This window comes from Ochotona curzoniae, unplaced genomic scaffold (genome assembly GCF_017591425.1).
Source record: "Ochotona curzoniae isolate NIBS_2020 unplaced genomic scaffold, NIBS_Ocur_1.0 contig_1014, whole genome shotgun sequence".
Taxonomy (NCBI): Eukaryota; Metazoa; Chordata; class Mammalia; order Lagomorpha; family Ochotonidae; genus Ochotona; species Ochotona curzoniae.
In genome coordinates, this window is record NW_024464920.1 from 19950766 (window position 1) to 19971718 (window position 20953).

Genomic DNA, 20953 nt, shown 5'->3' on the forward strand with positions numbered 1-20953 from the left:
TCCCCAGACACATAATTTACGAAATCTATAGCTCAATCTACTAACTTTTATCTTCATCTATGAATATTTCCCTCTGACTTTTTAACACTGAATTTTAAATAGACGATATATGCATATACAAAATCTTATGCATTTTGTGATATATTGAAAGATACTGTATGAATATTAACATGTTATCATTTTCAGTCCTTTATTAAGACATGGGTACCATATCATTATAGGTTGGAAATTTCTACAATCTCTAAATGGATAACAGTGCTAAATGAACATGAATTTCATTCTTGAATCAATTTTTCAACATCATTAAAATAAAATGAACATCCCACTCCGCTGTCAGCAGCATCCTCTCCAGGGGAACAGTTCTATCCTTGGAGCACGGCAGTCACAATTAATCAGTAGGAACGAATCTTTATGTTAGAACTTCAAAGGCATGCAAATGAAGCTCCATAAATTTCCTTAATTTATTCCCATTACAATCCTAAAAGGCCCTCTGCCAAGGCATAATCTCTAATGTGTTTTGAGATTGTGTATTTTTAATCTCTGGCATTTGGAAGGTTCAGAGTATACATATTTTTAAGCAAAATAAATGTCATAGAAATATTCATATTTAAAGGTATTCCATAAACTCTGCCACATTCTTTCATTAAATATTTGCTAACTGCTTATAAGCCAAATTAAACTTATAAATGATTTGTATTTCAGAAATTAGTTTTTAATTCATGCGTTAAGAGCTCTGAATACTATTTTATATCTTAGCAGTGCCGTAGATGGCAACGACAGTGTCTGTTTTTCTAACCATAGCAAGTCTAGAAACTGACTCTTGTAGCTAAATCAAGAAAGAATATTCATTGTTAGGATCTCATGGGCAGGATCCAGTAACAGCAAAACTGAGGGATCCTCTAACATTTTAACAGCCAACAATGATGAGACAGTTCTCTGATGTGTTCTCAGGAACATATTTATTCATTTCTATTCATCCACAAATAGTCCTGTGTAAATAATCTGACTGGCACAATATAAAATATATTTTAATTGGATCAATTTGTTATCTAGGGCTCACTTGAAGCAGGCAGTTGCCGGGGGGGGGGAACCCTCCTGGACAGCTGACTCAGAGGCACAGATGGGATAGAATCATTTAGAACCTAAATCCATCCTTGGGAAAATGTGGCCCAGTTTCCTCTGTGGGACTGGAGATGTGAGACTTTGCTGTCCGCAGTGAGTCAGCAATATTACTTCTTTGGCATTTGACTGTGCAGATCCCTGTTTTGGCCAAGGACAAGTACAAGAATTCCCTGAACTGAAACAGAAATATTCAAATGTTAATGGCAAAGCTACATTGGAATCAGTAAAAGTAAAGCTAAGCCTCACCGATTTTCTCTTTTTATTTATTAATAAGATACACTTGGTCTATTTGGAGGGAGGAAAAGAATATGAAAGACATGGGGCCACTATTTTAAGCCAAAGGTGTACCATAAACATGTTACGTTACCAAGTAAGTAGAATAAGAGCCCTTATAGTCTCATAATTCCTGTTCCTTAAGAAACACTGTCAACCTGGAAAGAAAAAAATAAGTTTCAGTCAATGGAAGTTAAATTCAAGATAGAATACACTAGAAGAATACCTACTTTTCTAAATAAACACATATGAATTATCTTTAAGGAATTAAATCCTGTATTGATAAGTTTTCACTCAATGTCTATTAAGCAAAAAAAAAAAAAAAAACCTGTTATAAACTACTGATATTTGAATTAGAGTGTTTGTGCCTCAAAGGGCTTTTAGCTAGACAAATGTGAAGAACAGTGGCTGTATGTAAGTATGTTAAAATCCATGATTACTCCTTCAAGTCACTTACTTTTGAAGAGAATAGAAAAAGTGCCTCAGCTTGAAAACCACATTATGTCACTATTCAAAAGATTTCATGTAAAGCAAATAACCTTTCTTATCTGAAAAAAAAAAATTGCTAACTTAGTAAAACAGAAAGTGACATACCTGAAATTTCTACAAGTGACTTCAGTAAGAACAGATGTTGTTAAGTAATTTAGCTAGAAGACGCAAGTATTAGATAAAGAATTTTGCAGGGAAGTGTGTGGTGGTATATGAGATTAATCTTCAGCCTGCAGTATCAGCATCCCATATAGGTGCCTGTTGAGACTCAGCTGCACCTCTTTTGATGCAGTTCCCTGCTAATGGCTTGGGAAAGCAGCAGAGGATGGCTCAAGTCCTAGGAACCTTACAACACATGGGAGACCTAGAAGAAGCTCCTGGCTCCCAGTTTCTGGCTATTGCAGCCATCTTGGGAGTGAACTAGTGCATGGAAATCTTTCTCAGTCTCTCTCTCTTCCTTTCTCTCTTTCCTTCTATTTCTGTCTTTCAAGTAAAATAAATAAATATTTCCAAAAAGTAAAAATGTTTCAGGAAAATCCTTATAGACACATTCGCACCTACCACGATGAACTGTAATAGGGGTGCCTATCTAATCCTGCAACCAACTTTGGGACTATACTTATTAATTACTTATAGATAGGGAAATACTAGGGTACTGCAAAATGTTAATAAAAGCTAAACTAAAAGCTAAATTTATTTTGTTGCAAAATTATAAAACACATGCATATGATACTTCATAATTAGACATCCCCCAATCCATTAATCAGTGATGTCAATCTACCAGATACTAATGTAAGACCTTGGGGATGCCTAAACTAGTATCAAACAGTCACAAGTATATATCCCAATCTAAACTAGAGTTTGAATGCCCTAGGTAGCTTTAGTGGTATATTATCGGGAGTGGGTAAAGTCAGTTCTCCCTCCCTCCCTCCATCTCGCTCCATCTCCCTCCTCCTCCCTCCCTCTCCTCCTTTCTCCCTCTCTTTCTCTCTCTGCATCCCTTTCTTTCTCTTTCAGCCTTTCTATTTACATTTTGAGTAATTAGCATATATTTCCTCTGGAGATTACTTGCTAAATTAACAGAAACCCATACATGAAAAATGAGCAAATTAAAAACAAACACATTTTTAAAAGAGTCGCTGTAGTGGGAGAGGTAAGTTAGAATGTAAGATGTAGTAGTTTGTGAAGTTGTCTTTTTTTGGTATATTTAGTCATATATACTTTTGGTATGAAAATAATTTCACTGGTAAACAAGGAATGTAATAAATTAAATATGCACAAAAATCAGTCTAAATTGCTAAGGTCAGTAAAAATTTTAAAATAGTGACCCAAAGCAAGGATATTTAAATTTCTTTTTTAAATTAAAAGCTCAGATGGAGGTACATGTAAATATAGTGTTGGTATCTTAATCTAGAAGAATTCTCCACATTTGTTCCCACAAATATAAAATCATGTATTAACTCTAAGAAATATTTTTTCATAATGTCTTTGAAGAAGTGGTTTTGTTTCCCACATCTTTATAAATATAATCATTCATGAATTAAATTTATTTTCCCTGTTTCCACACTTCTAAGAATGACAAAAACTATATCCTCTTACAATGCTTTTATAAGAAAGAAGACCAAAAAGCTTTTCATTTAAAAATATAAGTCCATGTATTTAAGTTTTCTGCTCATGACTAGTCAAGCATACAATTAAATATCTTAATTTCAAACTGAATGTAACTCGAATTTTAACATCAGGCAAATGACTAACAATTCTCAGAGGAATAAAGTTTTCCACATCTTTTATAACAAGCCTCAAGTATTTTAATTACTTGAAGTCACCAAAACTTAAACAAATACTGTTTGAAGTGATATGTGAATGTGATATGATAGACCATTGTTAGAATTCTAAATCATTTAATTTAATTTGTAAGAACCACTAGAAAGGTGATGGGTTATGTAATTCTCTTTGAATCCCATCATCTTTCCTGATGAGCAAAGAAGCTCCTGGCATCACCCCCAGATCTTAGATCCAAGGCAATCACTCATCTGCTATTTACTAACTTTATGGGCTTCATCACTTTCAATACCAGTCTTGGTTCCAAATTCTGAATCTAGTCATAACAGCAATTCTTGGTATTTTGTTGTTGTTTGTTTTGTTAGATTCCTTTATTGGAAAGGGAGACAGCATGAGTGAGCTCAAGGGCAAGAGAGTCTACCGTCTGCTAATCATTTCCTGAATGTCTACAATACCAGGCCAGGGCCAAGTCAACATGTTATCTAAGCATCCCATCCCTTATTAAGCACAGTCTTCTTTTCATTCAGCTTGCTTTTACTTCTTCCTCAACCATCCTTTCCTAAATCTATATTCCTCCCCGGTGCATCATTTATGTTCTGTCCTCTCTTCCTCCTTTTTGAGATTACATTCCATATCCTAGAACTGTAATGTCCTGCAGACTCCCTGTGTCTCTTTACATCCAGGAACCAGCCATCAAAGCCAGCAAGGGTTTATTTTTCCTTCATGGATACATTTGGCTGCATTTTCACTGCTAAGGAAAATGTAGGAGGAAATTTAAACAAGCTTTATGTGAATATTCAGTACTTCCCACTAATCCCAATATTATTGTTTTACCACTGTTCTTTTTGCTTTGCTTTGTTTTTAGAGAGAATTTTTCATCTGTTGGTTAATTCACCAAATGACTGCAAAGGCTGGGGTTGGTCCAAGCCAAAGCCTGGAGCGTCATACCCTGTCTCCCATGCAGGGATCCAAGCACTTGGGCCGATTTTCTACTGCATTCCAGGCCATTAGGAGAGAGCTAGAATGGAAATAGTATAGCTGATACCATAAGGGATGCCAGCATCACAGTCAGTGGCTTACCATTCTATGCCACAGTGCTGGCCCCTCCTTATTCTTATGCCTTCTACATCTACTCTCATTTGTGTTTTTCCACATCAGCATTCAAAAAATCCTCAATCTCATCCGTGAATATATACTGATATAAAGGCATTTATGAATCACCAGCTTCAACCTTGAGAAGCATACGGTAATTAAACTCCACGTATGAAAGCCATTTAATGAATTGTTTCTCCTCTGAAATTTAGAATCTGCAGCTGACTAGTTTATAAATAGGATTTGCTCTATTCAAGACAGTCTGCCAGATTAAAATGAGACAACAGAAAAACTGAGGGCATCCACTTTGGAATAGAAGACTTGGAGAGGGTACTCGTTTCTTCAGTTGTGTCTGGAGCATGGTGAGGTTCTTAGGAAAACATTATTCCAATAATTGGGCTTCATCTTCTTCACTTAATGGCACTGTGATATTTTCCAAGTCAGATAAAATATATTTTTTCCATTCAGAGTGGTCTTTAATTGAAGAACATTTATTCTTGGCAGAATCTTAGTCTTATAGTCTTGACACTCTGGAGTGATGAGCCCATTTGTGAATGTAAATAAATGTTCATAGACTAGAATGTGTCCATTTCTATAAGAAGGATAGTTAAGACAACAGTCTCTGTAAAAGTATTGTATTTTACTAAGTATATATTACTACAAAATCTGAGTCACTAAGGATTGTGGATTATTGTCCTTGGTACTACAGTTCGGTAAGCCATGACCTGAAATATTTATATACTGAACTGAGAAAGCTGCCTAGGATTGCTCTTAAATTCATTGACAAGAGGCAAGAAGAAATTTCACCAAAACCCTGAGAAATCTGAGAAGTTATACAAATGGATCTCACCAAATATTTGAACTTTGAGAATAGTTTTGAGAACTCTTTTCTAAATTTGTGTTGCCTATTTTCACACTTTTCTTACATTTTGTATTTTGAGGAATCTTCATTTGCATGGGCATTTGAGTGTTTAGAAAAATGATAAACAGAGACCTGGGCAACACTGGTATTTCACTGTGTGGAAATCGAATCGATTTGTCAAATTGGAAAATGATTCCAGGTGGTTCGTAGGCTGAGGAAGGTTATTTTCTTCATGATTAAAAGTGAGCCCACATGTTTGAGAAATTTTCCTAAAAATCTTAGAAATTGCTTTTTCAGACTTCATTGCAGAATTCATAGGTGTGTTGATAAGAAAACCATTCTAATTGCCTACAACTATCTCATTTGGAGTATAACTTTATTCCTGATGCATGTACAATATGGAAAATATTAAAATTTTTACAATATGGCAATGCCAATTCTATGGACATTTATGTTTTGGATGATGTGGACATTTAAAAGGCTTGCTGTAGCTGTCTTGGAAGCTAAAGCTAAAGAATATGCATTTTTCCAAAGTAGCATTTCAATAAATCCATGGTTTCTCTGAATGGATGCCTTGGAGGAGGCACTGCAGGGTGTTCTGTTGCTCGTGGCACTTTTCTTTATACTAATGGTGCAACTGAAAGTTAGGCATTCTAACTTGCCTGATTTCTGATATAGAAATTTCTGTTTCATATTTTGTTATATTGGATATAATTTATGAGTTGTTGCAGCAATTTTATTTTTCTAAGTGTTAATTTATTATGCTTCAATAGAAATTTTGTAACAATATTACCATGGCTTTTTGTTGGATTATTTAACTCTCACATCTTCTCAGAGCCTCTGCTACATCCAGGGAGAAATAAGGCCTTTCAAAAGCTAGATGCGAATCAATTTGTTCTAACGGTTGCTCAGCTATTGACAAAACAACCTAATCAATTTTTTTTTCCCTCAAACTAACTTATAAAAACCTGTTCCAATCAATAAACATCTCTATTGAAACCAACACAATTGGCATGCATTTAACATTTGCTTTGTTAGCTCAGGCACAAGAGGAAGTAATCTGGCGAGAGAAGAATCGAATTGTTCCACTCTTTCACATTTTGATTACTATAACATCTTCTCAAAGCCGTAAGGAAAAAAAAATAGAGTTTCCTGTTCATTTGAATAGTAGTTACAGAGCTGTGATGGACTTCTCAACTTACCCCCTGTCCCCAGACTATGTTGAGAAAAATTGAAAACAGAACCTGCTGCTAATTGTAATCAGAACAGGAATGAGAATTAGAAGCCAGGTGCTCCCACTCTGCAGCTGGTGTGCTCTCCGCTTCAAGCGCTGCTTGCCTGTGCTGCTAAGGAGGGCGTTGTCTAGTTTTTTATTTCTCTCCGTATAGAAATAATGACAGTCCAAGATGCAAAGAGAAAGGAAGTTACAGAGCGAGTGTGAAGTAGGAACATAGGTTCCCTGACTGGCTGCCGAGAGCGGGCCCAGTGAACCATAGGTCTCCAACGGATTATTGATTGAATTACCTTAAATGGGGTTTGCGATTTCCCTTCTGTTCCTCATTTGAGGAGATAGTATCAGCCTAACAGGCTTGTGAGGACCCATCTGAGGTAAGGAGCATGGGTAGGTGTTGGAGCAACATAGGTGTCCGCAATTGCTTGCAATCAAGGAAGGGGCTTTTAATTGGTTACATTGGGGCGTGAACACGAGGGCTGGGTCCTTGAAACCTGGAAGCGGAAAGGGCAAGTTCGCCATCTTTAGAAGAAGGAGGAAGTTGCCGTAGGGGTCTCCATCTCTCACACAGTACTCCGCGCCCCTTGCGCCTGGAGGTCTGCTGTGCGTGCTCCTAAGCTCTGGCAGGAAGCATGGAGGATGCCGCATCAATCTCTGCGCACCGTTTGTTCAGTTGCTTTTTCTGTACAGAGGTAGCTCGAGGTGTAGAATATTGTTTGCCAAGGTGCCTGGTTTCCTCCTGGGATGTACTAGAGGCTGGGAAAATGTGGTCATGCATGTTTCCAACTCTTCATAATCAAGAAATGTTCGACTCTTACAACTGCCCTCAGCCTGACCATGCTCGTGGACGCAGTGAGTATCCGCGCCATGGTGAACTTGCAAAAGATGCCATGTCTTTCTCATACCCGAGCTTCCTCACGCCTGAAATGATGCTCTTGTTTTATTCCATGGCTTTCTTTGGATTGAAATGTATCCATTAACATTTGTGTGCTTTTCTTTTTCATCCCTCCCTCCCCATCTCATGAAAAGCACATCTGGGTAAGTCGAATCACAATGGCTGCTGAAGGTGTTTCTTTTCAGCACCATCCTCTTTTTTTCTTTTAATCTTTACAATTTCTCTTTTTCAGTTGTAACACAAGCTGCACTGCCTCTGACCTAAAATGCAAATTGTGAAGTAGATTCATTTGTACACACACACACACACACACACACACAAAGGCATCATTGGTTCAGAGAAATGTTGATGTTTCAATTGTTTATGCTGGCCTCATTGCTAGTTTTCTAAGACACACGAGTAACCCTGGAGCCCATGTTATTCCATAGGGAGGCGGTTGAAACTCTGAGTTCAGGTGGTTCTGAGGTGTCGGCGGTTATGTTACCCTGGAGTGCAGTACCTGGTTACACTCTCAGAGATACTGGGGTGTCTTCACTTGCTGTGTGTTCAGGCGGGGTGTGGGGGCGCAGACAGAATTTCCAATTACTAGGACTGCACTTTGCTGGAAAGGCTGAAGTGTGTAGTCTTCCCGAAAGAGTTTAAATTTAGATACCAAAGTAATCCTTGGTTGTGGCTGAAAGTATGCCTTTTTTTTTTCATTGATTCCACTTGTGATTTTTAAAAATATTCTTTATTTTTAGTTATTTCAAGGGTAGGGATTGTCGGTTTGCTCCCCGGGTGTCTACAGTCTCCACAGGCAGGGCTGGGTATGCTGACCTTGGGTGTCTTGGGTCCAGTCTACCTCTTGGAGGTGGGTGTGAGGAGGCGAGGTTTTTGGACCCTCAGCTGAGGCCTCGCAGGGTGTATGTTGGTAGAAAGCTGGATCAGAATTGGAGGTGGTGTGAGACAGCGACACCCCATGGAGGGGCTCAGCCACTGCACCAGTACTGGTTCCTGCTGGCTAATTTTGAAAACTGTTAACAATCTACTATGACTCAGATGAAAATTTCAAATTTTAACTCCTAATATTCGAGTTGAAATTTAAGTGTAGTTTCTGTTAGTAAAAGTCGGGCTTCATAGCACAAAATAAAGCAACATGGACAATATTTAAAGAATGTGTGAGATTTTTTTCCCATCTGTGACATGAGCTTATTAAAGTACTATGAACTGAGGAGGAGATACTGTAATCTTAAAACAGAATGGCTTTTCATAATTGATTTCACTGCAGTAATTTATTTCAGAAGTTATGAAGAGTATTCATAATATGCTTCTGGGATCATGAGTTTTTAGTACCAATGTTTACTATTACTTAGTGTTTTGCTTCTTAATATGAAGTTATATTTGCTAATACCATGATTATTTTATAATGCAGAATTTATAATGCAGTTAAAGTAATTGTATTAAGGAAAGATGGCAGAGGAAACAAGTCCAACTTGTCAAATGAAAGCTCTAGGTTGTTTTTCTAAAATAAGTAGTGCTCTGGACATTGGATTTCTAAAATGTTTTGATGTATAATATAATGTATAATATAATATATATTATATATTATAATGTATAATATAATATATTGTTTTCTAATTTTCAAATTTCACAAAGAGATAATTCTAAGAAAACTTACTTATTCTTTTACATGAAACATTAAATAAGAAAACAGCCATTCTCATTATTGGAAGAAATGGATATATCTGCTTTCATTTTAAAATGGAATTTCCTGTCTGGCACATTGTCCTGGACCTTAAGTATTTTTCCTAATTCAAACCATTTCCCCCAAGACAAGGGTAGGAGGATGTCACAAAGAAGTTAATGTGGAAATAGTTGAGGTCGGAAGAACACAGAAGCAGGATGCAGAAGTCCGACCTTCGGCCCTGCCTTGCCTGCCGCTGACACTGCCCGGGCTCCGACTCTGTATTTACTGATTGCTGTGAGCTTCTCAGAGTACAACACAGTATGTGTAACTTAAAGAGCATCAAGGCTATAAGCCTCTCAGTTGCATAGAAAAGGGCTCAACAACAGATGAAGCAATAAAGTAAGGTGTTCTCAAATGGTATCCACATAGCCTCAAAAACAGCCAGTGTTCTTCATTTAGTCCGAGGAGTATCAGAGTGAAGAGGAGGTGCAGTCTATGGCGATGTGCCAGATAAATTGTTTAATGGAAAATAATACAAATCTCTCTAGTTTCCAATATCAGAATGCCGAACAGCCTGTCTTAATCATATTTATTTGTGTGTTTATGACTTCTTACTAGTTTTGAGAATGAGTAAATTCAAAATAAATATGAGGAAGGGGCTCATGTCAATCTCAAATTTACAAATGAATTGCATTTCTTTCCTGAGTCTTTGCTCTAGGTTTCAGGGAAGGAAAAAACAGTTTACATATATGAATTTTGGTTTGAATACAGCCAAATTATTTCAGCTCTAAACAACTTAGTGTGTGTTTTTTTTCCACCTAAGTAAGACACTATGTAAATGCGTAATGGATTTTTTTATATCTTCATATTCAGTGAAACCGTAATAGTATACAACACATTTGCACTTATACACACAGTCACAGCATGAATTTTCAAAATTAAGTCAACCTTGTTAAACTCTTAATTTTATGCAGCCAAATATGTATTTAGGTAATCAATGTTCTGAAGCAGCTGATTGGGATTTATAACATATTTCTGTTTGGAATAACTATGTTAACTAAGATACACATTTCAGATGGTAGCTGCTAAATGTTGCAAAGCAGCCAGTTTCTCAAAAATGTAGTTTTGATTTTCACAGAATTAATCAACAGATATGGATTCTTGAATCATGGAGTAATAATGAAACCATTGTTTGGGTTGGAATTGAAGCAGATTGTATATTGTCTATACCCTGCAGCGTTAAATGGGTTGTTCTATTTATTTTTCAATTTAGAGGAGAAACAGCTAGACAGAAGCCCTTTATCTTTGTCCTTAAATGCCTGCAGTAACTAGAGTGGACCAATGCTTGAAACTGGGAGCCAGATACTCAGTCCAGTTCTTCTATGTCCGTGGAAGGAACCGAGCCATCACTGCTGTGTCCCGGGTCTGTGTCTGCAAGAAACATTAGCCAGGAGACGGAACCAGGCAGCAAGCCTGGGCTGTAAGATGAGCCCCTGGGTTCTTAACCAGCTAGGCCAAACACCTGTTGCTTAATGACACAAAACACACTTTACAGTTCAGTAGTAAGAAGTCTATGTGCATTTCCTTGTAGTAATGCATGAATGTTTATTCACTGTTAAGAAGTAGATTCAGCTCTCAGATTGACTTACACTTTATACTTCATTTCAGGTCACGTATTTATTCCTATTTATAAATAAGAATTTGTCCTGTTCTAGACTTCATCGATGACATAAAGATGAATGTCTCAACCAGAACATTACAGTAAATTGCAATTACAAAAAAAAAATCAATTGAACTAAAACAATTAACATTTTAACTTTTCTACTTCAACTAGGTAAACCTGGCTAGGCTTCCTATAGCCAAGAAACAAAAACAAATGTTAATTGGGAATAGCAAGAAAAAGTATAGTTTTTTTTCCCCTGAAGATTTATGTTTTTATTGGAAGGCCAGATTTACAGAGAGGGAGAGATAGAGAAGTATCTTGAGACTGCTTGTTTATTCTCCAAATGGCTGTGGTTGCTGGAGCTGAGCCAATCCAAAGCCAGGGACCAGGAGCTTCTTCTGGGTTTCCCACATGTGTACAAGGTTCAAAGGCCCTCAGCCACCATCCACTGCTTTCCCAGGCTGTAAGCAGGGAGCTAGATCGCAGGTGGAGCAGCCAGAACATGAACAGGTGCCCATGGGATCCCAGGACTCCATCACTCCTTTTTGGGAACTTTCAAAAGACCCAAGGTTATGGACAAGTCCTGGGAATGTAAAAGATCTAGCCTTGCAGTTACTGTTTTTTTGTGTGTTTTTTTTTTTTTTTTTAGATGTCTGGGCTATCATAATGTTTCATATAAATGAGAAATCAGAATTTTAGCCAGCAATGCATATTTTGATCATTAAAGTATAAAAACTTTTCAACTCTGGAAAATGGCACTTGAAAAAGGACAAGTAATCAAGTAATAATGCATTCATTATTTGTAAAGGTTATTTTCCAGGTTTAATAAAGTTCAGGATGTGATTAGAAAAGTAAATCAGGATGAAACTAGGACTTTTTTACTGTGTACTTTTTTGTGATAGTTTTATAGTTATAGGTTCCTGCACAATCTTTTCTCCCCATTCTCACCACCCCCTCTGTTTTCCTTCATGTTATCACAGTAGTATAGCCTTTTCAGCAACAGTCACTGTTTGAACCTCCTGCTAGTTAAGTGTGTCGTGGCGTTGTAGGCATAGGCATTGGAGTAGTCTAGCATCCTGTTGTCAAACTCTTAACAGTTTCATTGGAGAGTCTTTTTATGTGAGAGTAAAGATGCATAATGCAACAGGTGTTCACTGGAGGGCTCTTAGAGTGCAAGTTGAGGATGCTGCCATGGGCTGTTGGGAGACTGTTTCCAGAGGTCAGACCTGTGATTATGAATAGTAAAGGCTTACATTTATTCAGTTTCCTTTGTGGGAAGCATTGCTGAATCATGTTAATATGACTTTTTTTCCTGAAATTTTGTGATAACGCTCTGAGACAGGTGCTGTTACAAGTTTCACTTCACATCTGCAAATTTCCTATAAAAAATGTACAAATGTCTATTTAAGAAATACTTAAGAGTTTGCTCAATTCATCAATATGCTGTAGCTGACTTTGCCTTTAATTTGCTCAAAAATTTCAAATGGCTACAAAGCCATTTATACTTCATGCAAAGGGAGTTGGAGCATCTAGTGGCCTTTGACTAATGTGCTTAGGATATTAGAGTATGTAGCACACAAGGTTTGTGCACATACAGTGACCTGAGCATTTTTCCATGGTGCAGTCAGTGATGGCATTTGGACAAAAAGGGAAGACATGTGTGGAAATAATTGGGGGAAGGCCATCCCAAATGGATACAATAGGAATAGAATAGAGGAAGTGAAGTGGACACCATGAACCCAGTGAAGAGGTCTAGCAAACATACCTTGACAAGTAATTTTAGAGACAAATTACAGCCAGTGAGAAGCTACTGCTGAAATTTAATCCAGATGGTGGTAACTCAGTAGACATTTATTGTGATGTGGCATATAAGATGAATGCTAGTTGGGCAGGAAAGGAGACAGAAGTTAGCATGTAGTATGTCCCTATTGTCTGCCAGCTGCTTTCACAAAAATTATTTCATTCAATTATCCTAAGTTTTATGAATATCAATTTGTAATCATCTTCAGAGATGAGAAAATTGATCCTTAAAGAGAATTGCTGAGTATCCAAAAGGCTGTTAACTGTTAAGAAATCTAATTGGTATGTATTCAGTCATTCAGTTAAAATTTATTGAATATATACCATATGCCTGAATCTCTTCTAACTACCTGTCATAATTTCTACCATCACAGTCCCAGAACTAACTACCACAATATTTAACTTTGAAACTGTAACAGCCTTCTAATGGTATCCTTCACTCCAACTCTGGCCGTTCTACCAACTGACTAGAGATAAGTTCTGGCCAACTCAAGTCCATTCTACTCTCAGCAGCTGGTGTTTAAGCACTCCGATGGTTTCTTATCACACTTAGAATAAACTCTTTAACTTATGGTCTCACATTACACTTTGCTACCTTTCCAGTTCCATCCTCCAGTCTCACTCCTCTTAAGTACATTCCTACCATTGGCCTGTCTTGATTTTTCTGTTGCCCAAATTTCCAATGCAGTGCCATAGGAAGTTTGTAGTTGAAGAAACCCAAAATGTTTTTCTACCAAACTCCTAAATCCTGCCACTATTCATTCAATCTTCATATGCCAACTCAAATGTTGTCTCTTTAGAGAGACTTTCCTAGAATACCTAGGCAAGATGATATCCTCAAACACTAACTTTATTTATTTATTATTATTGCAAAACATAAATGAACAACTCATATTTGTTCATTTGTTGAACCAGAACATTTAAAAAAATGTTGAACACTATGCAGAAGATTATTTAGGAATATATGGTCTATAAGAGCAAGTAACATACTGCCTTGGGGCTTCAGAAAAGAAGTTGAACCTTGCAAATCAAGACTAAGTAGGGAGAAGAGGCAAGGAAGCATGCAGACATTGTTTATTGTGGCAGAAACATAACTTCCAAATGGATGATACGGGGCCAGATGTTTTCCCTTCCCTCTCCCCACCATATTTCCCTAATGAGGTCACATCTGCAAGGTTATAGGAAACATAAATTTGAAAAAGGGTTAGGCATTTGTTGTAGTGGTTAAAATGCCCATTAAGATATCTGCATCCCATATCAGAATACGTACTACACTGGGGTGCCTGTTTGCATATTAAGATGCAATTCTAGCTCCCAGTGCAAGCTTCTGGCTGACATAGACCCTCAGAGGCAGTAGTGATGTACCAAATGGGAGACATGGAGTTTGTTCCCCTCTCTCCGATGTGATCTTAGCCCAATCCCAGCTATCATGTACATTTGGGAGTGACTCCTCAAACTGGGGTTCGTTCTCAGTTTCTGTATACTTCTTAAATTAAAATAAAAAGGCCCCGACAGGCAGGAGTCCAGTGTTTCTTTCCTATTCAGATTCAGCCATTGTAGTAAAGTGACGCATTGTGAATGAGTCTGGAAAATGTTGTGGATTTAGTTTTAAGAGACTCTTGATCCTTCAGAAATGTTTTTGAGTCTTGCCATTTCCTGAATACCTATCCGTGTATGTCCTTATGTCATGTAGCCCCAGCACAGGCTTCCTTCTAAACAACTGTGTGTCTGAATCCTAACTCCTGACAGCGCCTTCCTAACACATCACTTCTCAATCACAGTAATTCATGGACATATCTATTACAAGATTCGAAAGCTCTACTGATTTCAAATGACCTCCTACAATGGGTTTTCATATAAATAAACACAATTCTGTGCCTAAAACTTTTCCCCCAAAAGTCTGTGTTATTGATGTCCTCTAAATCCTGTTCTAAATCTTAAAAAATTAAGATCCATATCTTTAGTAAGATACATATGACTCTGGGAAAAATTGGATAGATAAGATTGTCAAGAGATAAAGAAAGCAAAAAAAAAAAAAATTCCTCTCTATACCCGAGTAGAGAGCTAATAGTTCTCAGATTCAGAATTGTGTTGGAAAAGGTGACCACAGCCTTGTTCTGGATTGCTACTTTATCATTAAAAGGTTAAATTCTGGCTACAGTGATACTGCATTCCAGACCAAATCCATATGTGGACTGGTTGAATAGATTGCTAAGGTATCTATAATGCTTGCTTGTGTCACATTGTATTTATACTATTTTTCTAAGCAATTCAAGTCACTATTTTTTCTGACAACGAATCCACTATACATGGAAGAAAAGATTTCAGATGGAGGAAAACAGGCACAAAGATGTTGAGGCAATAAGAATCCTTTATTTCCAAGCCAGTGTTACTGGTTGAGGTGGAAATAGAATCAGAGAAGTCAGGAGCATTGGATAGGCCCAAACAGTTCCTGTGGGTTTTATTTTTAGTGATTCAGGAAGTGATAAAGATATAGGAGCAGAGAAGATAGAAGATAAGACTTCCGTTTCAACAGAACTGCTCTTTTTTATGGTATTCTTTTCCTTAGGAAACTTTAGTTAAGTTAAAAAAACCTCAGTCATCAAAAATGACTTGTACAACTTACAATTCACTTATAAAAATGTTTTGTGCTTCTCAGATTATCAGTGCATGTCTACTTGGCAAACTTAAAGGCAAAACATTTACTTGTTCCTGCTCAATATCATTTGCCTATGCAACCAAGTTTTTCCTTTCCTATTGGATATAGTATCATAACCCTTTATAGCACACTTTGGCTCTGTGAAGAACTACTTTTCATTTTCTCACATATGTTCCATTTTAAGTCCTCCTTTTGTACCTACAGTAGTACTACTTACTGGGTCATCCCATCTTATTCATACTTGCTCTTTAAAGCCATCCCAGTTGCTTCTAGAATATACCATTTTTCCATTGTGTTAACTATTTTGTTAAAACGCACTGAGAATTTACATCACCAGGGTTTTGCAGCTGTGTATTGGACTGTGCTTGGAAGGGGATTGTCACTTTTATGTTTTTGTTTCATCTAACAAGGGATCTGGAAAAGTAGGTTTGTGTGTCTATTTGTCACATAAAGTGAGAGTCTGAGCTCATAATGGGGGGGGAGGGAGTAATTGATTCTTTCATACTTCTATCTGTTTCTGCAAATAGGTCCTCCCTGGTGAGACTAAGCTTTTTAAAAGTATTTTTCTTTTCTTTTTTAACTGTATACATTTTATTTTTGATGATGTTTATATAGTTGATTAGGGAGGGAAGGATTGAGGATTAGAGAAGTCAGTGAAGCCATTGTTTCCAAATTTTATTATAATTCTTCCTATGTCTGGAGAAAGGGGGCAGAAAGGAGGGACAGCCACACCCAGCCTCCCAACTGCTGAAGTACCCAGGGGTGGGTAATGGCCACCCACTGTCATCCCAGGATCCCCAATGTGGAACATGCTGTGAGGGTTCTGCTCAAGTAGTTTTGATGATTCCGATATGCTGTCAATCTCATTGATGCAAGGATGAGGAAATCCTTCCAAGGTCCATTGGCTGACATAGTCCACCTTAGAGTATCCATTCGTCCAGATATTTGCTGTAAATGCCTGGCTGGGTAGTTGACCAGTTTCTTCTGTCCTCCTTCCTGTGATTGGTACCAGATGTCCTCTGTAGGCCCCAGTGGACTACCACATCCTCCATGTGCATCTGGGTATCCATTCACCACTCCATCTAAGCCACTGAAGAGATCCAGTTCTGATACATACACCCTATGGCCAGACAACAAATCCTGTCATTCTCCCCATGGTTGGAGTTCTGATCAGCCCTTGGACATGTTGATGGGCATTGAAGCCTAGCTCAACCCAGCCAACCCCACTATCCAGCCCACACTCCTGCCAGCAAATTCCATTGCTTGTCTAGCCATGCCCACCCCCAGACCTGGTTCTCATGTTCACTAGTTGAGTGCCAGTGGTTGCTCTGACCCAGCTTGGCACAGCTAATCCCCCATCTCAGCCTTTGCTATTGGATGCTGCAGCCTGGACTGGCCCAGCCTGCCCCAAATCCCAGCTCTCACTGGTGGGTGCTGTAACCCGGCCCTGCCTGGTCTGCTCCCGTTCCTGGGTCATGTAAACTGGTAGGTTTGATAGCCTAGCCTGTCATGACCTGCACTCCAGCCTGGCTCCTGCACCTACCAGTGGGGTGAGTTGGCCTATCCCTGCCCAGTCTGCCCCACTCCAAAACCAACCCTGAGCAACACCCAGGCCTGAATCACATGCTCACCCCAGGAGCTATGGTCCACAATAGAAGTTGCCCAAGTTCCTCCATCAGGCTCAGCCCTGGAGCCCCACCTGCCCACTTAGTTCCGGCCTTTATACTAGCAGGTGGGTGTTGTGGCCTGGTGCAACTCACACCCCTTTCTTGGGTGTGCCTGTGGGTACTGGGTACTGTAGCCTGAACCAGCCCAACTGTTCCCAACCCCAGTACCCATGGGTGTCAGAGGGTTCTATGGTTATGCCTAGCTTAGCCCATCACTACCACCAGCTCTTAAACAAACTAGCAGAAATTGCAGTTCCACAGGGATGGGCTGACATATTCCCTGTAGAGTCTGCCTCCAAACTTGGTTCTCTCATGTGCTGGTCCGTGTCATTGCTCAACCTAACATTTCCCGTGCCCTGTTCTGACTCTCACTGGGGATACTGTGATCTAGTCCTGCCAGTAGATCCCCAGACTAGCCATAGTGCATGCTGGTGAACATTGGTCAGCAGTGGTCAGTGTTAACTAGCTCAGCTCTTCTCCCATGGGGTTGTTGCATCAGTCTGCCCCATAAAAGTCTTTCAGTTTCCCCCTTCTAAACTGCTCAATCTCAGCCCCATTGCTTACCTGCAAATACACTAGTCTTGTCAATGGAAGTCCCTCAGAACTCAATCCTCTCCTGCAACACACACTCTCAAGGTCCTCCTTCCCACACATCCTCTTGCCCTTTTTCCTAATCAACCCCCAATCCCTAGCACTTGATTTCCCCAGCCCAGGCTTCCTAAGCCCAATCTTCTGTGGGATAGTGTACTAGCCCGGAGCTCTGTCTGCCCACCCAAGCCCCTGGTATGTGTGCTGGCCTGGGACCCTACCCCTCCACACACCCATACCCAATCAAAGTTTCCCAAACCTGGTCCACCAAGCCCACCAGGTCATTATGCTGTCCTAGGTCTCTTCCCTCTCCTTCCTCCACTTCACTTGGAAACAAAGACATGGGGAAGTTCTCAAGTTTACTCACTTGCCTGGGCACAAGGCTGCAGGTTCTAGCACCCCCACCTTCTTCATCCACAAGCCTGCCACCCTCACCCCCTTGGGCCTGCCACCCTGCCTTGCAGATACAAACTGGCATTAGACCGCCCTCCCGTGCTGGCCTAAAAGCATTTTTCAATAAATGATCTTAGTGGGAAATTCAGGGAAATGGTTGGTGGCAGAGCACATCATGTGAACCATACCTTTGCTTTTCACTTTGGGTTCAGTTCATTTGTATCCCTGTCCACTTTCCCAGTGCTGAAATGTACACAAACAGAACTAAATGTCCTTTCCACAAAAACAATAATTGACTTAACTGTGTCCCTGAACTATTATTACGTGACATTTTCTTTTGTCCATTTAGAATTCTTTTTTTGTGCATTTTTAGTTGTTCACATGTAGTGCAAATACAGAAAGCCTTTGTGTTGAAAGGCATTTTTGAATAGAAGTGCTAATATCATACAGTCTACCACACTAAGTGCCTTGGTAATACCAGGAGTCAAGTGCTGTATTTGGGAGTTCATATATGATAATCATTATGCATGAAAGGCACATATTCAAAATTCAACAATTCTTACGCTGTCATCTGTGCATAATAGCAAGGTATACAATGGTCTAGAAAATGTTTCCCAACATAGTCAGTTGCAACCATGGCTACTGTCTTAATAAATGATCTCAAACTTTTACAGCTGGAGGCCAAGTATATCACTTGATAGTAAGGACAGTGAAATGATAGATGCATTTGTCAGGGTTCTGTACATCATTTTATTAAGCACAAAAACCATTTAATGCCATTGTGATGTTTTGCTTGCCTTAAAAACAGCAGATAAAAAGTAAGTGTATTTTTCTGTTTCATAGCTCAATATTTTGTGAGAATGAAAATCAAAATTCTTGGGAATTTTCTTCACATTAGATGTGGTTTTGCAATCTATCTAAAGAGAACTGTTAAACATAGTTGTCTGGATCCAGAAAACATATTAAATTATGCAAACCATTCCAATGGAAAGATGACCATGTTTATACCTACCTTCTATACTTAAAGATTTTCTTCATCTTGGTATAGTAAGGGTAAGTAGTCAGTACAGATGAAAGAAGCCACACTCGGATACCATAGTGAATGCCGTAATATGAATACATGGGCTTCTTCTAGTTCAGGGGATCTTTGCTGATGACATAATTCAACTTCTTAGTCCAGTAGCACTTATGTTTGAACTTTAGAGAATAAAATATTTATGTGTATTGCTGAGAAGCAGTGAGAGCTTTGTTTTTTAGCTCATTGAAAATGCATAAAAATTATTGGTTATTTTATGCTCATTAATAATCTTTTCCGTATGCTTCAGGCATGAACTTCTTGAAGAAGCTCGGAGAAAGGGATTGCCTTTTGCCCAGTGGGATGGGCCCACCGTAGTCGCGTGGCTAGAGGTAAGAGAATTAAAATGAAAGGATCTTAATTTAATCACTACTAATGTGATAGTATTTTGGAGATAGGTAAATAACATTTTCTGAAGTTAATGTCCCAGTCATATTTTTTGTCTCGGGGGCATTGTGAGCATGGTGACTTTTGTAATTATCTTGAGATGATATCAGAAGTGTGCTGTGGATTAAGAAGGATGTTCTTAAGATCCAGCTCTTTCATGTCTAGCACAGGTGAAGAAACTATTACTGAGTCACCCTGTGATTGTTAGAAGAAAGCAATTGTTAATACTCCTGGGTTCTTCTTATTAGGTTACAGAGAAGGGCTCTCTCCATATTCAGTGTTGATAACATTAAAATTATCAGCATCATCTAATTATGTAGAAAACCATTCATTTTCTCACAATTTAATTTCTGAAACTAATTCTCTGCTGCTCTGGGACATGCTAGCTAATTTAGTCCCTCTGAGATTAGATGGAAAACTTGGTCTTTTCTGTATCAACAACAGAATTTACCTGCAGTTCAATCCGTATTAACTTATCAGTTTAAGTAAGTAAATGAATTCAGTTCAAATGAATGAAACAAGAACTGCACTCAACATATCTTGCACAATGTAGTGATATGGGAAAATAGGGCAACATTTGAACATAGAAGGAAGGAGATACAGAATGACTGTGAGGGACATATATATTTGATCACAAATGGTCTTCCTATGCTATGTGTTAGTTTTGTTTCTTGCCTTTTATAATGCCAAGTGTGGGCTGCAAGCAGCTGTTAGGACATTCTCGGACAGGTCTAGGTTTGGGTGAGGAAGAATCTGGCTTTTCTGGATTGGGAGAGGCAGGCACACATTGCTTTAAAAAGTTTGGCCTTACAGAATCTCCTGCTCCCTTATCTTGTCCTATAGCCAATTATCTCAAGATCTTATGAGGAAAACACCGAAGTGCACTTTAGTGTAAGCAAGAAATTTCATACAATGATGTAAAGACATACTTTCCTTTTTCTTCTTAGACTAACCTAATGAAGGTCTGGTTTGTATTTTTTCACAGCAGTTAAGGAAATTTCAGCATTAGTGATCTTCCAAGGACATCTTTGAAATTACTGTACTATAACAATCAAGCACTATATGAAGAAATGACAGCATAAATACGATAGCAGTGCTTTGCTCAGCTTTCACTCTGGTGAAATGAGCTGCAGTTTGACAGGGAGCTAGTTGCTAATTTGCCAAGTGATGAACAAATCCTTTCAGATTAAAAAAAAAAGTCACATTAAGGTGCTGGAAAGTGTCAGGCAGTGAAGTTTGAGCTAATTAAGCTTGTCCTAAGCCCAGATAAATTGCTTGTAATGTAATTCCTAATGTGACTCAATTTAGA

General features: G+C 38.6%; 1 protein-coding gene across 12 annotated transcripts in view; it reads left to right on the forward strand.

Annotated features, from left to right (window-relative positions):
- PPFIA2 (PTPRF interacting protein alpha 2) overlaps positions 1-20953 on the forward strand; it is a 374197-nt gene that overhangs the window by 321070 nt on the left and 32174 nt on the right. For 8 of the 12 annotated variants that reach the window (XM_040989854.1, XM_040989864.1, XM_040989875.1 and 5 more), the window contains one exon: positions 19508-19589. In XM_040989854.1, the coding sequence (XP_040845788.1) occupies positions 19508-19589 (82 nt within the window). Of the gene's footprint in view, positions 1-7880; positions 7890-19507; positions 19590-20953 lie in introns of all 12 variants that reach the window. The other 4 variants (XM_040989895.1, XM_040989821.1, XM_040989837.1 and 1 more) reach the window with 1 other exon arrangement.